Raw genomic sequence first — 26562 nt, forward strand, 5'->3', positions numbered from 1 at the left:
CGAAACCCCACCTGAATAACTTCCATCTGAATTAAATCTTTGTAGACTTTGGTCGCAGTGGACATCATTCCACATGCATCTCAAAAAGCATGAAAATAAAACACCAAATACTCTTCCTGCAGTTATTGTCACCAGGGAGGAAGCTTCGATCCAAGTGTTTGCATTTCTTTGAGACAAAACGTGCATGCAGCTTCTAGTTGCACAACAGCTAAACTGAAAACGAATACAAAATGGTATTTTATGACTTACATAACCTCTGGCTGTTTAGCTGAAAAATATATGCTATTTTATGCAATAGCAATTTGGAATGCCATAAAAATAATTACTTTTAAAATCTATACTGCACATATGCAGATGGTTAACAAACTCTGGCTCGCTCAGCAGATGAAAATGATATTGGGAAAATCCTTACTCTAGAGATAGTGCCATTTCATTATAAACGTGCAAAGTATGCAGAAACATTACATATATATTGTTTTTCAGAACAGAGTGTATTTTAATGCCAGATGCTTTATTCTTTGCATATCTTGTTATAACTTAGCAATTACTGTACTTTGAGTTTGTCCAGGCTAGGAAAGGAAATGTGTATTTTAAATGTCCTAGCTGAAGGCTCATCTGGTGCAGGCAGAAGGGGTTTTATCTGGTTGATCTGTCTGCCAGCTCTCTCCTGGTTATTCATGTTGCCTAAATAACACTCTTTTTATTTTGTTTTATTTTATTTTGGCCCATACTAGGGCTCAAAGCATGGTATTAATAGCACCGCAGTAACCTAGCTTTTGAGGACAGCCATGGAGAGAAAGTGACTTAGGTAGTAATTAGCTAAGCGACGTGCTTCTGCTGCCTTCACTAGTCCTGTTGGTTCCTGCTGCAGTGTTTACCTGAATGAAAGTTTGCCAGTGATAGGAAAGACCACTGGAAAATTTCCATTTTGTTATAGACCCATGCCTAGATTTTACTGAAATTTGTAGTATTTTATTTTAAACCTTTAGATGTGATTTTAGAGAAGATTAGTATCCATATTCCACAGAACTACTCAATCCTTTGGAGCCCTCTTTATATCTTCCCTTTATATGGGATCGTTGCCAAAGGGAGTAATAGTGTTTCACTCTTCCTATGAGTAGCATCACATATCAGACATTTACAGCTATCCCAACAGTCACATTTTTCAGTGAAATCAAGATTTAAAAAATCATTTGTTCGGTTAAGACTGAATGATAAGCAGTAAATCTTCCATTCGTCTTTTCTGGAGACAGCCTTTCCCAAAATTTATAAAGCAGAAGTAAATTCTGTAGCATGCAGAGGGATTTTTATCATGAGTTAAATCTGTTTCACTTGTCATCCTTTATACTTATTACTGAGTTACTCAATTAGTAATTTCTGAGAGCAGCCATAATAACTGTCACAGATATTATAGGAGAGTCATTAATACTCTGCGTGTTAATGCAGTTTCAGAGTTTTGTTAGTTTTCCAAGCGTTCCTGTTAAGCGCCGGTGTTTTGCCCACAGTATTTCATAATTGAAGGAAATCTCTCTTTAAGCAAGTGAGGACTGCAGTTGTAGGAGTCTTCTAAACTGCAATACATATTCCGCGTAAGTATGCATTAGGGAAAGAATCTAAAATATGGTTTAACAAGCATGTGACAATAAATTAAAGAAATACATTTTGATATGTGAGAAAAATTGGTTTCCACAAAAATATTCATCTCCTCCTAGTCACAGCTGTGACTTTTGAATATGTATTAAGCTCCGCAAGGATAGCTAAGCTAGGAATTTGGCAGTAATAGTATATTCATAAATATACATGAAAAGTGAAAAAATAGTTTACAGAATTGAAAGTGAACATTGGAAAAGGGGAAGCATACATACCTTGTGATAAAAATTGAGATTCATTGCCAGCATATGATGCCTTTGCTTTTAACTTATAAGCGTTATAGTGTCATTGGATTTTCTCATATATACTGCATTACTTGTAATTGAATAGTGTGTTAACAATTGAATGGTAGTTTAAAGGAAGAGAAAGAACCCTCTGCGAAGGCAGTTTAAGTTTAATATCTACTCTCCAACAGAAACAACTCATTTAACATTCAAAGAGAGGTCTTGGGTTTTTCTCTCAACTCGCTTTACCTCAACGAACCAGATGGCGAATGTCTCACTGAAAGGGCCAGTGAGAACAGTGTCTGCATCTGCCCTCCCTCAGATTCCTTTTCACAGTAAATGGGAAATTATATTAAAATTGGGGTCTTCTGTTGGGTACTTTTAGCTACACTTGTAGTTTTCCCCATTTTGCATTCTGCCACTTCCTTGGGCCAACCTACAGGGAGCTTTTACTTACAGTGATAGATGGCAGGGAATTAAATGTATTTATTGACATTGTATTTCATGTGACATCTTCCAACAATGAACAAATACGCTTTTGGCCAGTATTTGATATTCCCCTGTAAATTTTTCACTTATACGGATAGAGATCTGTTCATGTCCATGGCAGTCATCTGTGGTTTGCAGGCAGTTATATTATAAAGAGATGCTTAATATATAACCGCTTTTAAACATTATTACTTCATATTTAAGGTACCCAGAGACACAACCTTTACATTATTATTTAGATTTTTTGTACTTTACATCATCACTGAAAGCTTTTGAAAGGAGCATTGTACGTTGCCTTCAGATTTTTTTATTTTTAATGCACTCTATCAGCTGGTAAGAGTCAAGAAACAGGAATAATGGAGCATATGGAAGTTGTTTTGATCTTTCTTCCTATGGAAACTATTTGGCATTATTATTATGGTATTAAGAATTTGATTATTAGCTGATGAAATAAAAAGTGAAGTAATAAATCATGTACATGATTGTACATGAGTACTTGTAGGAAGAGTAGGTGTGTTTTAAAAGACACGTTACATTATGACAAAACTTACAGTGGTGCAAGAGTTTATGCTTCACATTAGTAGTAAAGGGAAGACTTTTGGAAAGGATGAATACTGGAAGAGGGAAGGTAAAATACCAAGACAGTACATGAAATTGGCAAGTTGGATTGTATTTAGTAAGAGTTAGTGATTTCATCTTATTTGAATGGCACATAGATATATTTTTTTTCTTTTTCTTTTTTTTTACTTAACTTGCTTGTAGCAGAAGTGCTAAGTCACAGCTTGAACCAGTGATTGAGCACCTGGTGGGAAGGCAGGGCCAACCCAGGGGAGCTCAGGTGCATGCAATGCAGCTGAGTGACTGGAAGGGCTGGAGCCAGGATCCATCCCTTCCCAGACCTCATTTAAGGGTTGGCAGTGGAGGCAAGAGTATCCTGCTGGAGATTCCTGCCTACTTGTGGCCTTCCAAGGGTAAGCAGTTTCTTTCTTTTTTCCCCCTTTGTTTCTATGTCCACAGCTGCTGCATTTGAACATATCCTCACTTGTTCCAGCCTAGAACTTTGCGACTCTGCTATCATTGCTGTCTTTTCTGTTGTGTTATGGCATTACGCTTGCTCCTTAGTGAATTTTGCAGTGGAGAGGTGCTGCAACAGGGATCAGTGGTATTTTGAAATATTTGAAATATTTCAAAACCCAGTCAAGAAATTCACTGTCAAACTAAGTGTGGTTGAAAACAAGGGTTTTTTTTTGTAGATTTTCTGAAAAACACCATCCTTATTTTCAGTAGAGGTGATTGTGGCTAACCCTAGGAAGATCTACTGGTTTTGATATTTTTTGGATTACGTTCCAGATAGAAAGTATATATGATCAGTTGAGAGAAACAGGTTACATTTTGTTTGCATAAACTGTAGCTGTTCCATATACTTAATCTGGAAAGTCTTGTGTCAGATAAATGTTGTTTTGTTAGAGTACCGCATCCCATGGTCTGCTCTATCTCATTAAACCAGAATACCTTGCATTCCTGCACAGTCAGTGTGCACTCTGAGCACTGTTATCTGCTACTTGTTCATTTGAAAAGCAATGTCCAATTTGTTTATCCAAACAAAGAACGGTGTTTGTGGAGAATTTGCATGAATTCTGAGCTGAAGTGTTCAATGAAGCTGACTAAATACGTTTTCAGACAACCGTTTAATTTAAAGAAATATATATTTACATATACACATGCGTGTATTTAAAAAATCAGCTTTTCCTCTGCATATTTAATTCACATAACAATAACCTAATGGATGTTTAGTGATTACAGGCAATGTGCACAGCAGCAATTGAGAGAGGTTACCCAAAGAGGAAGGGGACTCCTGAGTAGGGGTCAGAAACTTGTTTTTTTTACAGTGCCAATCAGCCGCAGCCACTGCAGTGCTCCCCAACATTCCTGGTGAGCTAATTCAGACCTTCCAGTGGAGTCTTCCCAGGACCCAAGGAGAGCATTCTTTGACAGTAATTTTTTGAGTTCTTCTGCATTGCTAATCCGTGTTTCAATTAGTATGTGCTGAACAAGGATCTCTAGTCAGTGCACTGTACCGTTCTAGGTCAAATGTTTTACAACAGTTTAAACCGTGTAATCATCTTCATAAAAACAAACAAGTAATCGTATCAAAGAATGAAATCAGGTCTGTTCAACATGACCTCTTTTCCTCAAACAATACTGACAGATTCAGTTACAAAATGTCCTTTTGCTTAAATTGTTTTATAGGTCTCAGAGTTTTTGGAATGCTAGTTCGGTGGCATTCTGCCTGAATCCAGGTTAAGCTCTTGATAGGGAGAACAGCTCGCAGTGAAAGCCCTGCAGGTGTAATGCTATTATATTGCTTTGTAAAGGGGGGGGGGGGGGAGGTGGGTGAGCTGGAAGTCACGCTCAGTTCAGTGCCTTCTACAGCCATCTGATAATGGAGAAAAGAAAGGAAGGGCAATTAGGGATGAGAAGTATGCCCTGATACAAAAATAAAGCATATGGAAGCCTCGGTAATGCTACTTTAAGAAATGATCTGAAAAGAAATGAGCTTAAATTATTGAAGGCTTAGATATTAAACACTCTGGATTTAATATAGGCCTATCAAAATCGCTCTTGCTAGTTGGATTAGACTCATTAATTGCTTTCTTGTTTTGATCTGAAATACAGTTGCATTATTGTTAAAAGTTACAGGTAAATAATAACCTGTTGAACAAGGGCTCGCTGGCTTGGTTTAGGGTTTGAAGTTGTATTCAGCAGTTGGTCAAACTCTGAGCCCCTTGGTGTCAGTGATAGGGCTTTCATCACAGGTTCCCTTTTAAAATCTCAGTTCCTTAATATAGGAAGCAAATGGGTACCATTCAGATAGACACAATAGCGAATACGTGTGCAGAAGAAAGGCTGGAATACAGCAGAGAAGAATAAAGTGCTGAAGGTAGGAGACACAGAGTACAATAGGAAGTCAAAGGAGTCTCTTTAGCAAAATACACCCAAGATGATAAGATCACAAAGTCTGTAAGTATAAGAAGAGACAAAGTGTCCTTCTTTGGAATCATTGCAGAATTTGGAGCTGGAGAAATAGCCATTAAAGAATGTCAGAATCAAGGTCTGTCTGCTTTGCCTTTGTATTGAATGTCTGTACCTTAGAAATGACTTGAAAGTCCGCCTAAGAACAGGGTACGATTTTTAACATACGTTTAAAAACATGCATTGCAATGCTAAGTTAGGCAAGAGAAGTTATGAGTTTCACATATTTTAGCTGGTAATGCAGAAATTTCTCATTCAACCATTGAACTGATTTTAAAACTTAGACGTAACTTGAGAATCTTCTCTGAAAAAGAAGTGGTTTGAAAGACTCCCTTTTAAAAAATACTTTATATAAAACCTATAAATGGTAGTTATTCACTTGTAACTCATACTGTGAATCTGAACTTTGTCTTTCAATTAAGTGGGACTGGGACCAGGGTGATGGATAAGAATGAACATGTAAAAATAATCTTTATGGATGACTACTCTGAATTTCTCTGTGACTGAGAACAAAAAAGAGGCCATTTGCTTCTGGCTCTTCTTTCCTACTGCCCAAATAACATCTTCTGAAGGTAACGATTACAAAGTACTTTAATAGGGTATCATAGATGTTGAAGGCTGTCTAAAGGTACTGCAGCATGAATACCTTACAGCAGAACATCACGTTAGTTTGAAGCAAATGTCTAAAAGGTTACACTGGAGTTTCATTGGAAAGGTAACGATAGAGGCATTGATGCAATCTTGAAATGAATCAGCAGTAAGAAGATGTGCATTTTTATATAGCAGTAAATACATTTAAGTTCATTAATTAGGTCGCTTGCAGTTGCACTCATTAAAGTGTTTTTTTTTTTTTTTCATTTTCTTTCTGTAACTGTCTTCTCTCCTACCTGGTAATACAGTTCAGTTCATTTATCGAATTCTCAAGAGCTGAGCATGTAATAATCATAGAGTCTTTCTCTACTAATGACTTGACATAAACTATGGTTAGTATTTATAATTGATGGTAATCAGGGTAACCACTTAGCTAGAATTTTACATTGTCAGAATAGCATGTGACGCTGTGTAGTCAGCTCTGCATTGCCTGTAGTTCTACAGTGTATAAATGCTCGTGTCCGTTCTCTCTTGGCTGGAGCACTCCATCATTATATCCATGTCACTGTCAACTGCAGTCCATTGCCTTGTGTTCTCTTAAACTTGCTGTGCAGCCATCCTCATCTGACCACGTAAAGTTCTTACTTCCATCTTTTTCCCCAAACACTACCTTTTTAGTATGTTTTTTCTTTTTTCCTCTCTTGAAGTTATGTCCAGATGATGCTTATATTTTAATTAGGAATTTTATTTGTCTTTAGTATCTTGCATTAGAACTCTGATGAACCTGGATATGAAACTCTTCACACTGTGTAGCAGGAAGCTGTATGTTTTCTAGGAGCAGACTCCTCAGGTCTATGTGATAGAAATGAAGACCTGCAGGTACCACTGTCTAGAAGTTTGCAGGACTGGGGCGTGAGAGCATTAGTCCATTTCACAGATGAGAAAACTGAGGAGTAGGACATAAGAAGAGAGCTTCCGAAGATAAAGGTGTCAGAGTAGGTCCAGTGTTCTTTTCTGCTTATTTTTCCCTTTTGTCTCCCTCATTACTGACTATTCTCAAGTATTATTTCAGATGTTTCTCTTCTAGTTGACCTTTAAATATCACATGTACTATTTTTTTTCTTTCCTTTGTTGTACGGAAACTTCAGTGCATTTTTCAAAGATGGTGGATAAATAGTTTTTCAATTGTTTTTTAAGGGATAGAAAGGTTAAGTCTGCCATAGCGCTTCCCTGCATATCCAGACCTCAGCAAGGACAGGGAGTTATGCCAAAAGACGTACTCTTCAATTTCCTTAACAGTCTTCAGGTAAAACAGCAAAACTCATTCACCTTCACAACTGTAGCCTAGTCCCATAAATGAAAGTCTGCTGGTAGCTCTTTATACTTTAACCCTTGACTTATTCCATTTTACAGTGATGGATTGGTCCCTGTACAAAAGCCTTCACTGAGCATGAACAACTGCATCAGTCTGTAGCAGTTAGACTAAAGGCCTTTCTCACTAATTTAATTCTGTTTCTTTCTTTTCTCATGCTTATGTTGAAAATTCTGTTATCAAATGATGTTCTAAATCCATTTGTAGTGACTCAGCACTTTACAAACCCACACACAATCTAAATACTGTGCCAAATATTATTGAAGATTGAGATATTAACTTTACAGCACAAAGCAGTAAGAAATGGGGAACCAGCCGCAGTTGCATGTTTAATAAGTCATAGTGGTTGGCTTGAACTGGCTATGAACATTCAGGAGACTACATGGAAAAGATACTTGTAATCTGGAAATTGTGTAACCGCTCACTCCTCAGAGAACCATTTGGACCACTTACATAGGATAATGATCCTCTCTTGTACAGTACCACAATTTCTATCACTGCTCTGCACTACTTGGCTGAAGACGCTGGAGAGCCTGAATGTTACAGAGATCACTGCCACCACAGGCTGCTGGGATGGGCAGCACGTGGCGTTGACCTGGAAAAGACAGAAAATTAAGGGACTATAGAAGCAGCCCACCAATTTCCATGGTGTTTTTAAAGTACTGAGAATAACCTGAGTAGATTGTAAGCTGAGCTTTCTCTCTGAAGCTTCTGCAATCTTATGGTTTCTTTTTTTCCTTATCTCTTGTATTTTTCTCCAAATATATCATTGATATCCACTGAATGTGATTGTTTTTCATCCTGTTGACCCACCAGCCTGGCATTCAGCAGCTCAGGGCCTGCCTAGTGTTTGGGAGGCAGGAGACATGCAGTCAGAGGACACTGTTCGTTATCCATTTGGGCCTAGTGCCAGGTGCCTGAGGACAGTTGTATGGAGAGAATAGGTAAAACTGTAAGAATTGAGAAGCCAGTTTGTTTTTGTTTTGTTTTTTAAATGAAAAACATTCTTTTTTCTTGCCTGTGCCTGCAGAATGACTAACTTAATCATGTTTCCTTCATGATAGGTTGAGTGGCACTTGTCATACTCTCTTCTCCTCGTGTTTCTTTTGCTTTCATGCTCAGAGGATTCAGAGCTTTCCTGTCTTCTCTGATATGGGGATGCAGTAGCTGCTGCAGTCCAAGTAATGCTCTCACTTCTCATACATGCACTGAAAACTCACACTCTCTGTGTCTGAAGGATGATTTCTTTTTTTGTTAACTGGGCCACTGTTTTGAGCCACTTTAAAAGCTTCAGCCATATCCTTAAAGCCTTTTCAGAAGAAAGCTGGAAATGAGCACGTGTTTCTGCTTAAACGGGTGCTGAAATCTCAGTTGGATACTAGCCATGATTCTGCAGTTTCTCATTTAGTTTTGTTAGGATTTACCCACTGGGAAGAGAAGGAGATGTTTTTCAAAACAGGAAAATGAAATTGTACCCCCATGCACACAATTGGTAGGAGAATAAAGGGAAAGAGGAAAAACTGAAAATACTCTTCACTGCAATTCAAATTGACTGGACTTCATTTTCTTGGCTTCAGTTCACTCCTGGGATATTTGATGAATGCCCACCTCTGTACAGAGGCAGTTTAGCTCCCCTATGTATTATCTGATATGATGTGTTTCTGGATATCTGTCTTAAATTCAGTCCTGTCTGGCTTACCCCTTTCTACTACTGCCTACAGATAGGCCAGATTTGCTGTAATGCTTTGAGTGAAATACTGACCCTGATGAAGACAGCTTAGGTTTTGACTCCAGCAGACAGGGTTTTTATCTCAAGTGTCAGAAAGCGACTGCACAACCTGTAGCATCATCTGCAGCAGCCAAGTGTGAAATCAGCTGCACAGAGCAGTTAGCATGCTATAATGAGGGAAATAATTTCTCTGTGGAAATAAAATATTCACGCTGTGGCACACCTGCTTTTTAACATAGAGGCATGCAGCAAGGAATAGGATTTGTCAGCCTTTCTTCTTCACTGCCACCCCCAACTGACACCTTTCAGTAAATATGTGATGGGATCAAGGCTCTGTTACAGCAAGAACTGTGTCTTCATGAAGGAACAGGATTCCTAAGCATGGATATTTGCACAGGGACAAATAGCATCAGAATGCAAGCTGACCTGTGGTGAGTTTGTTACGCATTGGAGCTTTCTCTGATTTTAATGCCTTTAGAATGGCACATTCCTCTCCTCCTCCAATGTAGATGGTCTTGTTTGTAGATGGTTTTAAATCTGTACAGCTGTAAAGATGTTGCTTTCTTGAGGATTCCTCTATAAACCGTTATGTTCTTCATATCTGTGATTCTAGGAGCAGGTAATTAAAGTGGCAGAGCTTGAAAAGAGCATTGAACAATCTTAATTTTGCTGATGGGCAAAAAGGCACAGGTGGTCGGTCAGTATGGATTGCAGAGTGTGTCTTCCTGTTACCTCGGTATAGATGCCAAAAGCTAAGGATTTTCTTCCTGTAACTAGGAAGTTTTCCATAGAAACTCAGCCAATAAGTGCTATGATTTAGCAATTTTACATGAATTTGCCTTTCAGGTTCATCTTTGAGATCTTGAATTTGGCACTTCATGGATAAGATATGCTGATGTAGTGTGAATTAGTTTTGCTATTGCACTGACTGGAGTTGAGAAAATAGACTTACGTCTTTGAGAGGCCAGAAGAGGAATAATCTGGGAAGTAATTTGAACTGATATTGTTGGGAGGGTAATATTGCTTGATGTATTTGTTATGACAGCTGAAGATACACTGAAGCACGAAACAGAAAAGAAAAAGACAGTTGTTAGGCCAGTGACAGGATGAAACCATACTACTTATGACAGCTGTTGGCAGCGTGATATCACTGTCCCCAGCCTTTCCACTGATCTGGAGTATTGGAAACTTTAAGATCATGATCTCTAGAAATACACGACGAACTTGTTGGGGTAATGCTCTCTGACAGCAGCCAACTGTAGCTGGCAATGTGAATTCTTCAAACAAAAACAAACATACAAAACGTCACCATTTTCTTGCTGATGCTTTTGTAGCATGTTTCGTCATTACTTTCATACTGGAACCATTTGCATCTCAAAAATTGCAAGACTTTTTTTTTTTTTGTAGACCATCAAAACAAAAACAAAAAAAAGACAAACAAAAAAACCCTCAGTGAGATGCAGAGGGAGCCTTCTGTTTATATAGTGCAGTCACAACCAAAGTCACTCTGTTGTTTACATGAAAGTTTTTTTTGAAATCTGTCAAGGAAGCATCTTTTTTAGTCTGTAGATAGCAGCAAGCTTTCCAGTGGCATAACCTCTTGGAAAACTGATGTGCTCGTGTCCTCCCCCTTCCTGACTAACTTCTCTCTATTCTTCTGCTACCTAGACTTTTAAGGTATTCTTACTGAGATTCTGCTGCCTTTCCAGCTTTTAACCATCAGGAAGCTGAGACAAGCCAAAGACTCTCTGGTCAGGTCTTGTTAAAGTTTTAAATGCCTTTTTGGCAGCTCTTCTCGTATCTTGGCGGATTTGGGTCTCTGTAGCTGCTCTTTCTCTCCTGTTTCAGAGACACTGTACTGTGAGACTCTCATCTATCAGCAAGGATAAGAAAAAAATTCCTCTTAGGAGAGCAGATTTCTGGAATTCCAGTGTGCTGTTATGTTTTTTCTTCTTTGAAACACTACAGTAACTATCTTGCTTTGAGTTAAAAACTCGGCTTCATTTGTTTGCTGCCTGATTTTAATCCAAGGATTCATTCTCTTCTGTATTTTATTTTTTTATTGCCATATCTATTCAGGCTGATATGAATCAGCATAGCTCAGTGGGAGATAGTGAGGTTCTGCTGATTTGCACTCATATTTATGAAATATTGCTTCCTGTGCACTTTCTAGGTGTGTCAAAAATATGCTTATGAACCTAAGTCTGCATTCATCAGTTGATGCACTCTTCTAAGAGTGAAGAGATCTTTCGGATTGAGGTAAAGAAACTTGAGGACTGTCTTCCAAGGCAAACTTCCTCATAGCTCCCAGTGCTCAGGAAACAAGTATCTTGGGCTGCAAACCAAGGCTTATCTGTTTTGGCCTGTTACAGTATGGGGAAATAGCATGTCCCAGAAGGTCATGCAAATCACAAGCTATTGAGCTTTCCAAAGTACAGCTGGAATACCCATCCTCTCTGGAGCGTGACAAACTGGAGCAGACCAAGGGGAAATCCAGAACCAAGCAGCTTGGCCTTAATGGGCAGAATCAAGTAGAGATATTTCATTAATGGTGTCTGAAAATGGTGGGGTTATGATAACAGTGGTTCTCATAAAAGCTCCTTCTTTACCTAAAAGCTGTGGCAGAGTACATATAGTTTATTACTGAAATGCAGGGCCTGACTCCCATGTGGAAAATTAGGCCAAAATGTGAATGCGGTGAAGGTGCAGTAAAAATTCAATTAAGTAAAAACAGACACTTATTTAAAAAAAAAAAAAGGGGGGGGGGGGACAGTGAAGAAAACATTTAGAGCAGTAGAAGGATGTCTCAGAGCATTAGTGACACCTAGAAAATAATTGCAAGCGGTGAAGAAAAATTCGACATACTTCTTTGGTAGTTGTAGCTTTGATTTTTCCTGAGTGTTTATCTCTGTTTTTCTTTTGTTTCTTTTATTACATTAGTTAGCTGTCTGAAAAGCTGAACTACCAACCCTGGAACTGTTGAGGTTGGCACGCTGACTGTAGAACTCTTGCACCCTCCCCACCTCGGCTACCTCAGTCCTGCTCTGCCTCCTTTCTCCATGGGAATAGCTGGGAATTTGTACAGTATTTCCTTCCTGCTCAGACTGATAACAAAATGGCAGACTGACAGTTGGCAGAATTGAGGGGGGAAAGGGGAATGTGAGTGCGTTGTACTATGATATCACTGTCTAATCTGCAACCAGCTTTTTTTTTTTTTTTTTTTGCAATCTACACATCAGCCATCAGTTGCTAAAAAAGCTTTCCATTATTTCAGACAAGGATCTAATTAAAACCAGAAGTCTAGAGGGGAAAGGCTCAATATATCGTTACATGTTTCCCAAACTGTTGGATTCCCTGCTATTTTGTCTGTAGCCCTGATTGTCTTCTGCTCTCTTACCTAAGAGAGCTGGGTTAAAGCTTTTTGTGTTCATTATCTGGCTCTTTCTGACAGCCTAGCATCCCCTCTGTAGTGCCGGCTTCCTCTTTAACCTTTGCCAACAACGCTGTTGTAGACTTGTCTGGCTTTGGGTAGCAGACAGACACACAAGCAGAAGAAAGCCTCACACCTTCAGTGCGTGCTTCGTTGTTTGGGCAGCTGGCATGCTACTGATAAAAATTTTAATCTCTTGCTTTTTGCCATTGGAAGTGTTACTGCAAATTCCAGCAGCGGAACATGGCCTAACATCTCTCATCAAACTAGATAGTGTCATGGCTTCTGTGTCACTATTGCCCTAATGGCAGAGGCTGGCTTGTATAAAAATATATATGAAAATGTTTATTTTCGGCAATAAACTGTCAGATCTATTTTTGGATATAAATTTAAAGAGTAAAAATTCAGTAATCTACAAGAAAAGCAAACAGGTATTTTTGTGTTTCCACAATACAGTAGACAGTGACACATTGATTACCTCGAGCTTCTTGTTGTGAATTGACAGTTCTCCTTCCAAGACCTCTTTCAGAGGGGCTTACTCTCAGGGTTTTACCTTTTTGTCTCTCTGTTGTTAAGAGGAATTTCTTGCTTTATCTGGCACTATCCAGCACTAAAACATGGAGGAACATGTACTTGCTTGAGTTTAACGCATAAGATAATTCTGAATGGTTTGAAAATAACAAGATAAAGCAAAAAAAAAAAATCTCATCCTTTCATTTAATTAACTAACCTTTATTTTGATACTGCAGATTTTAAGGTTGAACATTTTTCTGTTAAGCTATAGGCAGGCATTAATATATGGCTCCACATTCTCTGGGTTTAGGTTTCCCCGGTTCACTGCTGTGGGCAGAGCTTTGGGTACCGCTAGCATGGTCTGGTCCAAGGCGCTTCTCCTCCTGTGGTCAGGGGGAGGCAAATATAAGGGACAGAGTAACAGAATCTTGCCTTTCCTGACTGAGCTTAAAGTGCCACAGCTCAGTCTGAAGGCTGCTGGTAGAAGTCTTAGCCATATGAATTGCTTGGTGATGAGTGCTGTTGCTTTGACTGATGTGCAGAGGCAGGGGAATGGTTTCGCATTGCTGCCTGGACTTTCTAACACATGCTTAAGTAATTTACATAAAATCCAAATCTGCATGTGAAATATCCTCATGAGTCAAGGGCTTATTCACTGCAAATTTTTTCGGTGAGTGGGAGGAAACCTAAGCTGTCTCGAGGAAAATGGCCTTTATAAAATGTGGATCCATTTCCTAATATTTACATCATATTCTACTAATTATGGGTTTTTTCCTCTTGCTTACCTCAGTCTGAAAGTACCTCACCAAGCCCCTGTTAGCACTGCTTCACGTGGATGCTAATGCTAAATTACAGAGTTTTTTTTCTGTGTCCGTGTTCTTAAATAGACTGTGTGATTTAACGGAATATGCATTATAACAGAGGCATTAAAAGGTATGTATCTGTAACAGCTTTTTAATGTCATTACTATTCATGGGTAATTTTAGTTTCAAAGCAACCTGAAAATCCTGTAAAACATAAAGCATTTGATAAAGGTGTGCCAAGGAAAATTCATCGTACCTGACATTATTTAACTGAAGTACTGCTAAGGATCCTGGAATCAAGCAGGTTTCCATGTGCAGCACCTCATACCTACATCTATTAGAGTCAGTGCCGTATTAATTATTGCAAACTGATAAACAGTCAATTTTTTTGTATCTATGTTTTATATGAACATTACTAAGAGTTCTCAGAGCAGTTCTAGTTATGGCAGACATAGCCAGGTGCATGGGTAGCAGAACAAAACATCTAAATTAATGCTAACTCAAGGCTGTGTGGAGATGTATGGCTTACATCTACATAGCAATCCAGCATTTAGTATGGAAACCCTCTAGTTCTCAGTGAAGATTGGAAAATTGGGGTAATTCAGAGGTCTAATAATGGGCTTTACAACTTTCAATGTATGCCTTAAAGCTTAGCTCAGTCCAAGTGGCTCTCCAGAATCCTGTTTGGTAATTTCTTGAGAGGAGGTCTGTTTCTTCATTCTGGCCCCAGTTAAGGTAGTAACACCTACACAGAATGAAGCAAAATAAACACAGCCAAGATTTCTCCTCTCCTGTCAGTGGTAGTAGTGCATATCTGCCTATTTAAGTATGAATGATTCTGTGTGGTGTAAGATCAGGAACCACCAAGTGCCTATATTTCATGTAGGTAAAAAATAAATACAAATATATCAAAAGTATTTTAACGTGTCCACTTTCAGTGAGTACCTTAGAGAAGACTGATTTTCAAAGGATGGTTACCTGAGTGTTTCAAGCTTTGAATGTAAATCAACATTCATTTTTAAGACTATTTTTTGTGTGTGCAAATGCACACAATGCCCCAAAATATTTGTGTGTGTCTGCATTCACATAGTATTTCTGCATGTGTGACTCTTACATCTCTATATAGGAATAGATTGTATCTCATCCTTTGAATCTTTATTTTATGGGGATGAATCTACGTTGGTTCCTAAAACCCCAAGCAACAAGAGAATTACTTTGCAGTGTTAGAGAGGAAAACATTACAATAAAATTGAAGCGTACTTTTAATTATCTGTAGTCATTTGGATGAAACCTATAATGAGCTGGATAAATGCTGATGCTCTAGGCATCAATTTTTCAAATGACAGTAGAACCAAAAATATCTGGAAAGGCATTGTTAGCTTAAACTACACAATATTTTTGAGGTCTTGGTTAGTAGAAATAATTAAAATGACTTATGTAAGATAAGTGTCATATCTCTGTCAGCAACAAAATGTTAAATGTTATCGTAAACTAATTACTTCCTTGAATTGAAAAGAAAATTATAATTTTGTGTCTTAACTGCTGAAAGATAGTGTCTGATCCTTCTTTTGCCCAAGCTCACTGCTAACAACTTCAGTAGTTTCATTGCAGTGAGATACCCTCAATACAGATGAGAAGCAAGCTGGGCCAGCAACAACAATAAAACAACCACCTTTGTTGTAGCAAGATGTCATTATTTGATTCAGATGTTAATCTCTTCTTAAATAAGTAGAAGTGGAAACAGCTGGTGGTGTGGGTTTTTTCCCTCCTTCTTTTCCATGTTTCTGGTTGTAGACTTGCTGTTGGAATGGGAAGGAGGGATGCTCCTGTGTCTATCTGCTGAGCCACTTGCCTTGCTAAGCCACAGGCATTAATCTGATACTTACAGGACGTACGGCAGGGTTAAGAAATTAGATACAATGCATTAGAGTGGTTAGGGGGGAAAAAAAGATATATAAACTTAAAAGCTAGTTTTCTCTTACCCTGGTGTCCTGACTTTGCTGGCCATTTTTTCTCTACTGTTCAAAAAACATGAACATGGAGCCTGAGTAGCCTTGGCTTTGAGGTTTGTTTAATGAAAAATAATGACTTGGTTGTGTTGATTTTTACATGTCTCTTGCTTACTTGATTAACAGTGTAATAACAAACATGGTATGCAAGAGGAGATGAAAGGAGGACTGTGGAGGAATAATGTGGGGAACAGCAGGGGGGAATGGAAGGTGGTGAAGAGTGGCTGGGGTAAAATACAAGGATTGTAGGAAAAGTAATTTAAAATGAATAAGAAAGAGAAGAGAAATATTCCAACTCCCATTCTTTTTCTCATAAGCCTTCACCCTATAAACTTACTGGTAGCCTGATTATTCTGGCCCATGCTTCAGTTCTGCAAACACACAAATTACTTCATCCCAATTCCAAGTCATGTGTCGTAGCAGAGGTAGTTGGAAAGGAGCCATCATCCTACAAGAGTATAACTTAATAGTGCATTAAAAATCACCCTGGGCTTTCCCAGGTCACCTGCAGTGCATATACCAGCAGCTTATGGAGCTGGGGATGGGTCAGTAAGAGCAGGGTCAGCCCCCAGTCCTTGGGGAATGTGATGGAAGGCGTGCTCCCAACAGAATTGGTTCATAAAACGTGAAGTTACGCCCTTGTGCAAGAAATGGTGAAGCCAGAAGACAGAAGGACTTAGTTGTGTTGAAAGAGTATCAACAGGAGATCATGATCTCATACTGTATGTGAGGGACTCATAGTATGCTTGCCCTCTTCACCTGTTACTTCTCTAGTATTCGCTGCTGTTGGAGGTGGAGCATAGGATTAGGTGGTCCTTTACTCTGGCAATCCACAGTAATCATTCTTCTCTTACACCTACTTACAGTTAAATGAGTGTGTGTACCATACCTGTAAGCTTGAGACCAAAATTGAGGTTTTGCACAAAGGTGTCCTTGCACACCTCTGCCTTCTTCATCTCAAATTTAAGGAAGCTAGTGAGAGAGGCAGTGAGGTGTAGGGCAAGATGAACATGTATCTGTGAAAGTAAATGGTGCTGGGCAACTGAAATATGAGTAAAGCCTACTCGGGACAAATGGCTCATTCTTGTGGCAAGGAGAAAACGTGGGTTGAGTAAAATAAAACTGCTATTTCAGTTTCAGCAAGCTTGCAGAAATTTAAATTAAAAATGCAAATGCAAGCCTGCAGGCATGCACTCAAAAGCAAGGAGAAATTTACAAGGTTGCTGTGATTTTTGAATGGGAGTGTACAAACAAACCTGGGCTCCATGACTTCTCGCTAATGATAGAGCCAGGCTTTCCAAAAGCATTGTAGACACTTACATAGAACCCTTAGTAATTCCATCTTTAGTATTTCCATCTTGTTAATGAGTTTTTAATAAATTCTGGTTATTTTTTTATTGGAGTTTCTTAAATTTAATTTCTATGTTTACAAAAAATTTCCACATTAGGACTACTTGTTCTGGATGCTTTAAGCAGATTTCTCTACTTTTCCGGAAATATTCAGATGAAAGCATAGTTAAACAATTTGCCTGATGACATCTGTTAAACAACATAATCTTACTTGGCTACCAGTGACATTTAATTGAATGAAACGTTTCAAATCGACTTTGACAGCCTTCCAGCCCAGCATCTCCAAACTTACTATTTAATGAAAATATGCCATCCTAGAAGTGTCATGGGGACTGTAAAGAGTCTTTTTTTTCCTGTGATAGACAGCACTGTGATGCTAGAAAAGAAGGCATTAAAATATTGTCTGCCACTTGTGATATATAGTGACTCTTCTATGTATGCATACATGTAGACACACTTCTGAGATGTCTTGATATTTTCTAGTGAATCTTTTCAGCCGTGGTTTTTCTGGTGTTGCCTGAATCTGTAACTCAAGTGGTGTATTCTGAGTGCAAGATCAGCATGTTAAAAAGGCCCCTCCATTATCTAGGACAAGTTTTAGTGGAAGGATAATAATAGGAAGTATGCATTTCGTAAAGAAACCACAATATTGTCATCTGAGAACTAGATCCGTGGAATGGGAGCCAGAATTTCAGAGCTGTGTTAGTCTTTAGTCTAGCCAAAGCCAATTCAGAGTACTCAGAGCTGTGTAAATTTGCTTGGGTTCAACCTGCAGCGCAGTAGTGCACATTACTTTTGATCTTTGCCACATAGTTCAGAGATGTAGTAGTTTAGTAGTGACTTCCAGAATAATTCTTTAACTTTTGGCGTGTTGCTTCAGGGCTTCGCAGGCACGGCCGTTACTCTAAATTAAAGCTACTCAGTGCAGCTAACAGTAAAATACCTCTAAAGCAGCCAAACTACATCGTTTCCCTAAATGTACAAAATTGTATTTTTCCATCAAAAATCGGTTGGCCAATAAGCCCTGTCATCTCTCCTTAGCTGACAGCAATTTGTGGCCGGTGGTATTTCGGAGCCTTTACCGAAGGGGTTTGCTCTCCATGGCATGCTGCCCAGCTGAGCTGATAACATGATTCCTATTACACTGCTGCACAGGGAGGCTCAAGGAGGTAATATGAAATATTCCTCACAAGGAGCTCTGCGAGGGTAAATCTGTGGAAGAGATGCTGAAAACTGTCAGATGCTTCTCTAGTGTATTGGAGTTGGTCAAGTGGGATTTTAACATGAACTCTGTAGGCACAGGATTATATGAATTCCTGCATCAAAAGAACTGAATAGAGGTACAAAGACCTATTTTTCAAATGTGGCATATGAACAACTCAAATTGTCTATCCAAAGATGAAGTCAAATAGGCCAGAGTCTACTACCATAGACTTAATATTGAAATTTTGGCTGCTTGGTTGATTCCCTGGCTATTATAGTTTTATTTTGCTCCCCTCTTTTATTCAGAACTGTTGTGCTAATTAAGCTCTGTGAATTTTAATCTCTCGGGTTCTTCAATTATGACATTGCAGTCCCTCTATGGCAGCACACTGGAGTGCAGCAGATAGGATATCATGAAGTGGAGACATTCAGTAGGAAAATGTCCAAAAGCATTTCAAGTCACTTAAGATAATTAAACAAGGAGGAAGAATGTGACATGTTTAAAGAATATGTGGTGGCTTTACGAATAGGATGATGTTAGGTGCTTATGCATGGGAAACTCATTACCCATGCTTCACTCATTTGTTATGTTGTAATGAGAAAAGAAGAATTGAAAAATGCCACTGCTGAGCTCACTGTAGTGAATATCAGGAGGCACTTGTACTGAGATAACCACTGCAGAAACAGCAGGCTTAACAAACGTGTTCATTCCTTTGAAGGAATATAACAGCTGAAGAAATAACTAATTCCAGTATGAAGGTCAAGATGACCTGAATTGAGATGAAGAATTAATGGAGTCTGCTGGTGTCAGTAGGCAGAGATGTAGAAGACTTTTTTTTTTTTTAAACTTCCTATATTTTATCCTGTTTCTCTCTCCTCACCTCCCCCATTTGTAGGCAAGGTTTAAAATGCAGGAGGGCTTCTAGTAAGAATTTGTATGACAGAGTGAGACAGTACTTGAACAGGGAGGGAAACAGGCATTTCATCATTCAGAAGGAAGAGAGAGAGTAACAAGTATAAGTAAAGGTCAGATGTGTGAGCTGCAGGCAGCAAGTCTGCAAGAAGGGAAGCGTTGGGTTTGAGACAGCCTTGTGCTACCGGTGACTTCATATGATCAGTGCTTCCATGGAGTAGCAGCTGACTCTCCATTTAAGAAGTCACAGGAATATTTGACGTTTTTCCTAAAACACCAGTTCTTGGGTGATGTTACTACATTTAGATGTCAGTCAAAACAAAAGTTAAGGAGAAAAGCAAAATTAAGAGCATGAACCCCAGAAGTGTAAAAACACATTCCTCTCTAAAACTCAACAGGTTCACAGCACCTGAACTTCTTTCTCTGACCCTGATTCCCCTCTAAAGCAGAATCCAAGCCTTATATTCTACGCCATGCCAGAGCAAGGCATGTTCCTTCTGAAATGTGTGATGTGCGGCTCACTGTTGCACAGTGCTTTGAGGAAACATCTACCAGACTGTCCAGACTGCACTGTTTTACACCTAGACAATGTGATGTCTCATACAGCACCTTTGAGAGACAGATCCTGCTGTCCGTAGATCTATTTTGCTGGGTAATTATGTTGTTACCTTTCCCTTATATCTGTATCACCAGGGGATGTCCTGGTACAGATGGGCAACCAAAGGAGTTTCGTCCTAGGAGATAAATTGAGGAATAATTGTGTTCTCTGGTGCTCCTGGAAAGAGATTTACTCTTCAGAGTTTTCTCTACTTACTTATCCTGTATCACCAAGGGAAACCCTGGTGTCTGCCCTTGCTGTGATAATGCTGAGGTTTTTCCTGAGTAGCACTACTATGAGAAGCACACGCTTCTTGTCCTTTTTTATAGCCCGTCATGCTTTGCTTGATGTGCGAATGGCTAAGAGAGAATGTGATAACAATCTGTACCTATCTGAACGATACATGTACCGAGGAGGAAATGTGATTGTTTCAGCGAGTAAAAGAAGTGTAACTAGGAAAAACTAGAAAAGGCTAAACATCGGGAAATGCATCATGACAGTAAAATCTGTTGGAACACGGGGTAATCTCCCTTTGAAAGTGATGGGATCAGTGTTGATTTTGACGTTGGAAGCTCGATGAGAGAGAACCTAGTTTGGTCTGTGAGACACTTGGCTTCCAGGGAGGCCGTCTGCGTGATCCAGTGGGTTTTTTCCATCTCTAACTTTGGCGACTCCATCTTTCTGATGATCCCTGGGTGATGAAATATCATTATAACCTTTTGAAATAATATATCGGTGCCTGGAGAGCAGAGAGTGATTTTTCTCATTTACAAGTGAGAGTCGGTGTGTTAAATTACTGTGCCTGTTATTAAATGGATTGAGTAAAGATTTTCCTGTGTTTAAAACAGGACATTTTCTCCCCTTCTCAAACAAACCACCTGAGACTCCGCTTGGGTGGGGGGCGGGAAAGGTGAGGGTTAGAAGTTTAAACATTCTTCATTGTGCTCCCTGAGGCTCAGGCTAGCGAAGCTGCTTGGCACCTGAAAGCATTTCAGCAAATGTGGCAAGTAAGCTTAATGCTGACTAACAGAGGATGAGGAGGGCTGTACTTCATCATAGATCAGGAGGGATAGAACCAGCCCTTCTGGGCCATCAAAGCTTCTATTAATTAATTCAGCACTGAGAAACGTGAAAATTTCCACAATACTGACAAACAGTGACTAAATGCATAAGTTATTTAACTCCAGAGTCATAGTTCTGCATCTTTTTTTAGAATTAATTAGAAAGTTGTGGTTCTCCTTTAATTGATTTTTTTAATCATATCCAGCAGTTGGTGTTACTCTTGGTAACGTTTGTTTCTGCCTCTTCATGCGGTGCAGAAAACTGATAATTGTCTGGTACTGCTGAGCATTGTAGCTGGCAACATTTGAGACTCCAGACATGGTGATGAATTGTACTATGATATATTAATGTTATTTTGATCCCTGCTCTTTCAGAATTACATTGATCCAATTAGGTTAAGTAGTTTGCCATCTAAATTAATTTATTTTACTCCATTAATCTCCTTTACTGTGGGTCAGAAACAGAAATGTAAATCAATCTGTTACGTTGCGTATCTTTTTTGAGGGAGGTAATTAAATTACTGAGTAGCTACACATGTTGAATTTGTTGTTCAGTATGTTAAACATCATTGCCATAATTGCAAAGTGAAGTGGTGCACGCTCAGTAGTGGAATGGGAGTGCTTGTTACACTTAGTTTTGATAACCTTTCAAGAAATGCCAGTATGTGACTTGCTGTCCCCGGATACTAGTGCTGTGTGCTTATTCTGTGGCAGAGCTTTTAGGATATTAGGCATTTCTGGAAGTGGGGATAACAGCTTCCTCCCCTGCTAGAAATTGTTGGGCTCCCTGGCGACGTGTCTTGTGTCAGTCCCCAACCTCTACCATGCTGACATACCTTTCCCCTGGCTCACTCTGAAGCCGGCACTAGCACTGTACATGGCAGGAAGGCAGACGTCTTAGTAATGATGTCTCAGTTACTAAACTAAGAATAATGCGGGCTCCTGAGAACCTTTCTCATTTTCTTTGAAAGGCTCTTCAGCTGTACTTGAAATTTCCATGATGTGAATTCCTTCTTTGGCTCCTACATGAAGATGTACTTCAATTTTTTTTTTTATTTGGTTAGTCAAACAGTGGGACTCTATCATCTTGCTGTTCCTGCCAGCCTTTAGCTACTTGCACAGGGAATTCTTAACATTCAGCTGGCATTTCCATTGGTCTAGATTAGCAAACTCATCCTGAAACACGCCTGATAGGGAGACTGATGACAGGAAGACGAGGAGTTTGTTCACCTGCTCTAGTTCTTCACTTTAGTGAGGAGAAGGGTTTATGAGAGTCTTGCAGGCAGCATTGATGCAAGGGAATGAGATACAGTGGTTGGAAACTGAACGCTGACAAAGCCAAGCTAGGAAGCACAAAGTGTGCTGCTGCTTATGCTGAGTGTAATTAACTGTTAGAAACTTATCAGGCTCATCATAGCTTCTTCAACATGAGAAGTCTATATGAGGGCTCTGTACAGTAAGGGAATGGGCAGTCTGCTTCCATCATAATCATTGTATCAGAAGGCTAATTCAAGTCAAATGAGCTATGTAATGTGACAGGTCAGTTTGATGACCACAGTGCTCACTTTTGGTATTAAAATCTATGACCCTATGAAATATTTTCTAAACCTGTGCCTGAGGGTAGAACAAACAGAAGCAGAAAGGTCATCTTTATCATCACTGCTGTCGAACACTTTGGAAATAGCAGAGCACAAAGTGAGTTTATTGCTCAATCACTGCCCTTACGCCACATCTGTTACCCTATACCTTGCCTGCATTTTGTCCCATTAAATGAAAATTGCTTGGATATCCAATGTGAAATCCCATTCCCACAAAGTGCACAACAGAACTATTGGCTTCAGCAGTAATGGGATCGTACCTTTTGCCTTTACAAAACTTATGAGTGCCCTCTAAGCGTAAAACCTGTAGTGGAGTTATATAAATAATAATGATAATTAAGAAAGCAGCTGTTCTTGATGGTAATGAGAACGGCAGTAGAAAATGTAGACAGCACACTTCATTTCAGGCAGGCCATCCAGAGGCTGCAGGCGCAAGGGCTGAGATAAGTGTGGGTGCCAAGTGCCATCTGGAACATCTTGGCTGAGGTGTCCTGGGCTGCTTAGTGAAATGTATAGACCACCTAAAGTGGTACTAGGCTCTTGGTTAGGCAACCAAATCCTGCTGTGGGTGGGGGGTTGGCTGAGATCCAGAGCAGTTCCTGTACAACCCACCAAAAGCTGCAGTGTTGTAACATTCATTATACATTAATATGCTGATATTTCCCACGAGCTGAAGAGTTTGAACTGAGAATCTGTGCTTGAATGCTTACTGTGTGCATTAAGCTTTGCTACATCTTCATGCTTTTATGCTGATATTTATTTCTCTTTCTTCATCATGTTTAATTCACCTTTTTTTTTTCTCCTACCTTAAGATGTGGGCATTTAAAACAGTTTTTCTCTCTAATAAGTACTAAGACAGTTCCTAGCAAAACCGGATCCTGAAGGTCCTGATCTTGACTGAGCTGGATATTAACAGAATGCAAACAAGTCATTAGAATAATGAGTATTAAATATTCGTGTTCTAGTTGTAATGTTTATACGTAGTGCAAGAAATATGTACCAATACTGTGCATGAGTTCACAAAATATATAGATAGATAGACGTGTGCAACATTAACCAAATTTCAATTTTGAAAGGGTCTGGTTTGTTCAAATAGCCATCCCAAAGGAGAAATGCATATTTGAAATGGAGCAGAACTTTTTGGAAACTTTTGCCAAAGGTTTTCAGTAGTCAAAACTCCTGAGTTCTCTACAGGTGATGGGGGCATTTAGAATTATAGAATTGTTTGAGTTGGAAGGGACCTTTAAAGGCCATCTGGTCCAACACCCTGCAGTGAACAGGGACACCTACAGCTCAGTCGGGTGCTCAGAGCCTCATCCAGCTCTGACCTTGGGTGTCTTTCAGGACATGTAGTTTTGGTTTCTTCTATATTGTGCTTTTGCATTTCAATAGGAGCATCGTAGCCTAAGGCCTATCCTGAGAGTCAACATGCATACATATTCTTCCTTCTGGCCTTGTTAGAAATGCTCTTTCGACAAAGAGTTGAAAAACAGATCAATAGCAGGACTATTACCAAGGCAGAGGCTGCATTCCCTGTTCCATGTGTTTATTACAAAAAGGATCTTTTCACAGTTGTCACATGAGTACTCCTTTCCTGGGCATTTCTGAAAAACAGTCGTTGCAAGTCAATATTCTTGATACCATTGTCAAAGGCAGGAGGGGAAGCGTGGAGTGAATGTGAACAAAATTTCTCATCACAGACGTGGTCTTTCACCATCTCCTGAGGTGTTATTTCAAGTCGTTAGATTTCCATTAATGAATATCCTTTTCAGATGATGAAAATAAACCCTGTGCTCTGACTTCTGTAGCGTTCTTGAAGTGTTTTTCCCTGAGTGTCAATGGAAGCTTGTTTCATTTACTGAGCACTAACATAGTCTTGGGTTGCATTAATGAATGATTATATAGTAAAGTAACACAGGAAAAACATTTTCTGTTTCCAAAACCTACCTCTAGTTAACAATACTCTCATGCCTAGATCTCAGATTTAAAGTGAAGTATGTTGAAAATTACATGAGTGATACAATACCGAGACTTCATTTGGAAGAGAAAGCCATCTGGAAAGCTGTACGCTTCTCCCAATTAACCAAGGAAGTGCTCATGCACTGCATCTTTCAGTACTCAGTGCTATATTTTCTCCTATTCCACGCACAGCCCTGGTAGTCACTGTGTCGTTAATGTTTGCCTTTGATTGCTCTCTCTGATGGAACCGCTCAAGGACAGAGTCAAGGTGACGTGGCCTTAATGTGACCGCTGTGCTCTGTTGTTTTTCTTTTTTTTTTTTTTTTTTTTTTCCAGGGGCCTGTTAGCCAGCAGCTTCACAGAAACACATTATTTGAAGGATGGCACTGATGTGGTTCTCTCGCGCAATTACACGGTAAGGCTGTGCTCCGTGGCTGGATGATGCTTCATCGTTAAAGCTCAAAGTGCTCTCTGCTGGGATCTGAGCCGCGGGATGGAACAGCAATATGAGTGATCTTTTTTTATTGTTGCCTTCAGTACCTTTTTGACTGCTGTGATCCTACGCAGGAATTTTTAGAGAGCGACTTTAAAGGGAAACTGTGGGGTTTTAACCGCGTGATTTTTTTTTTATTATTATTATTTTTTTTCCCATCGTCTGTAAGATTTATTCAGCTTCTTGGAAATATAGCCATTAAGATTTTGTAAGAAGGCAGCCATTGCTATAGGGTTAAAGAGGAAAGGTTCCTTAGGTTCTGGTGGGGAGAAAGTGCTGTCTGACTGCCATTATGCAGAAGCTGCCACTGGTGGGCTCGAGGGCCTGGGTGGCTTTCTGCACTGGGAATCCAGGGCTGGGTTTGGGGGCTGAGTTGTTTGGGTTTGTTTTCTAAACCATACCAGGCTGTTATGGATATACGTCTATGTGTGTGTATGGCTAATCTGCTCCTGGTTAAAGTCAGCACAAAATGCTTTTTATTGTGAATAATTTAAACTGCTTTTTTTAATAAATAAAAGGCGCTTTAAGGCAGTAAAATTTTTGTCCTCTAAACAGTATAAATGCCTTAATTAGAAACAATGCAGCAAGTGATTTTAATTACGAAGTTTATCTTTTATCTGGCTGAGTAATCCCAGCTCCTATAAAGTATTTCTTATGTGACGTTATTTATTTTTTGACGTTGCCAGAAGAAGCATTGTGCTCTCTGTTGCCATCCATAATGGGCTTTGCTTGTGTCAGTGAAATGCATTATTATCACATTTTACTTCTGAAGAAGCATCTTCATTACCGCCCCGGACCTCCCAAGTAAAGCAATCATTGTGAAAGCTTTCAATGCTTTCCTGTTTGCTGGATGCTCGTATCTTCTTCCAAATCTGCTCCGTAGAAAAGTCATTTGTTTTAGGAAGAGGAAAGCTGTACAGATTCTCTAAGAAAGTAAAAAGCGCACAGCACATGATCAGAGCAGCAAATATTAACATGAATATGAGTGTGGCTAATGACAGTGAGGCTTTCCCTTCCAAAAAAAAAAAAAAAGAAAACAACCTAAAAATCTCCTGTTTTGGAAATGGCAGTAAGTCATGAATAACACTAGTATTTCTTTTTGCTGTCTAGAAGATGTATTTTTTTTAGGGGAACAGTGAATTCATTTTTCATTCAATACTGCAATATGGTTTAAAAAAGCTAAGCCTCAGATTTTACTGTTATTATCTCTTCTTCACTGTGGACATCGGTACAGTCTAGCTGAAACCAAATGCAATTTCCTAATGAAAAGTTGCTTAGTCAGATTCTGCCTGGAGAACCCTAAGGCAGCCTAGGGGTTTCCCTGGCATGTGTGCTGGGGCCCAGCTTCTTCTGCTGCGTAGCACTTGAAAAAAAAAAATGGCAGTTGTCAAAGACTGGTCATTATTAAATGATGTCAAGCAAGGATAGAGTACTAATTTAAGTGTGACAAATCAGCCATGGTAATTATTTGTTTTTAGAGAGTAATCTATTTCATATACTAGGGTACAGGAATAAAAGAGCTTTTGGCAAGAGTGGGGGGGGGA

The 26562-nt window shown here is 39.3% G+C and overlaps 1 protein-coding gene and 1 long non-coding RNA gene across 5 annotated transcripts in view; both read left to right on the plus strand.

Annotated features, from left to right (window-relative positions):
* Positions 1–26562, plus strand: part of ADAM12 (ADAM metallopeptidase domain 12) — a 170633-nt gene that overhangs the window by 70400 nt on the left and 73671 nt on the right. For all 4 annotated transcript variants that reach the window (XM_021398772.1, XM_021398773.1, XM_021398775.1 and 1 more), the window contains exon 4: positions 24862–24940. In XM_021398772.1, coding sequence (XP_021254447.1) covers positions 24862–24940 — 79 coding nt within the window. The remainder of the gene's footprint in view (positions 1–24861; positions 24941–26562) is intronic.
* Positions 3285–8023, plus strand: LOC110399679. The gene is made up of 4 exons (XR_002439331.1): positions 3285–3334; positions 6823–6982; positions 7185–7293; positions 7401–8023. It is a non-coding gene; the product is annotated as an uncharacterized LOC110399679 (long non-coding RNA).

The sequence above is a fragment of the Numida meleagris genome, chromosome 5, assembly GCF_002078875.1.
Source record: "Numida meleagris isolate 19003 breed g44 Domestic line chromosome 5, NumMel1.0, whole genome shotgun sequence".
Lineage (NCBI taxonomy): Eukaryota > Metazoa > Chordata > Aves > Galliformes > Numididae > Numida > Numida meleagris.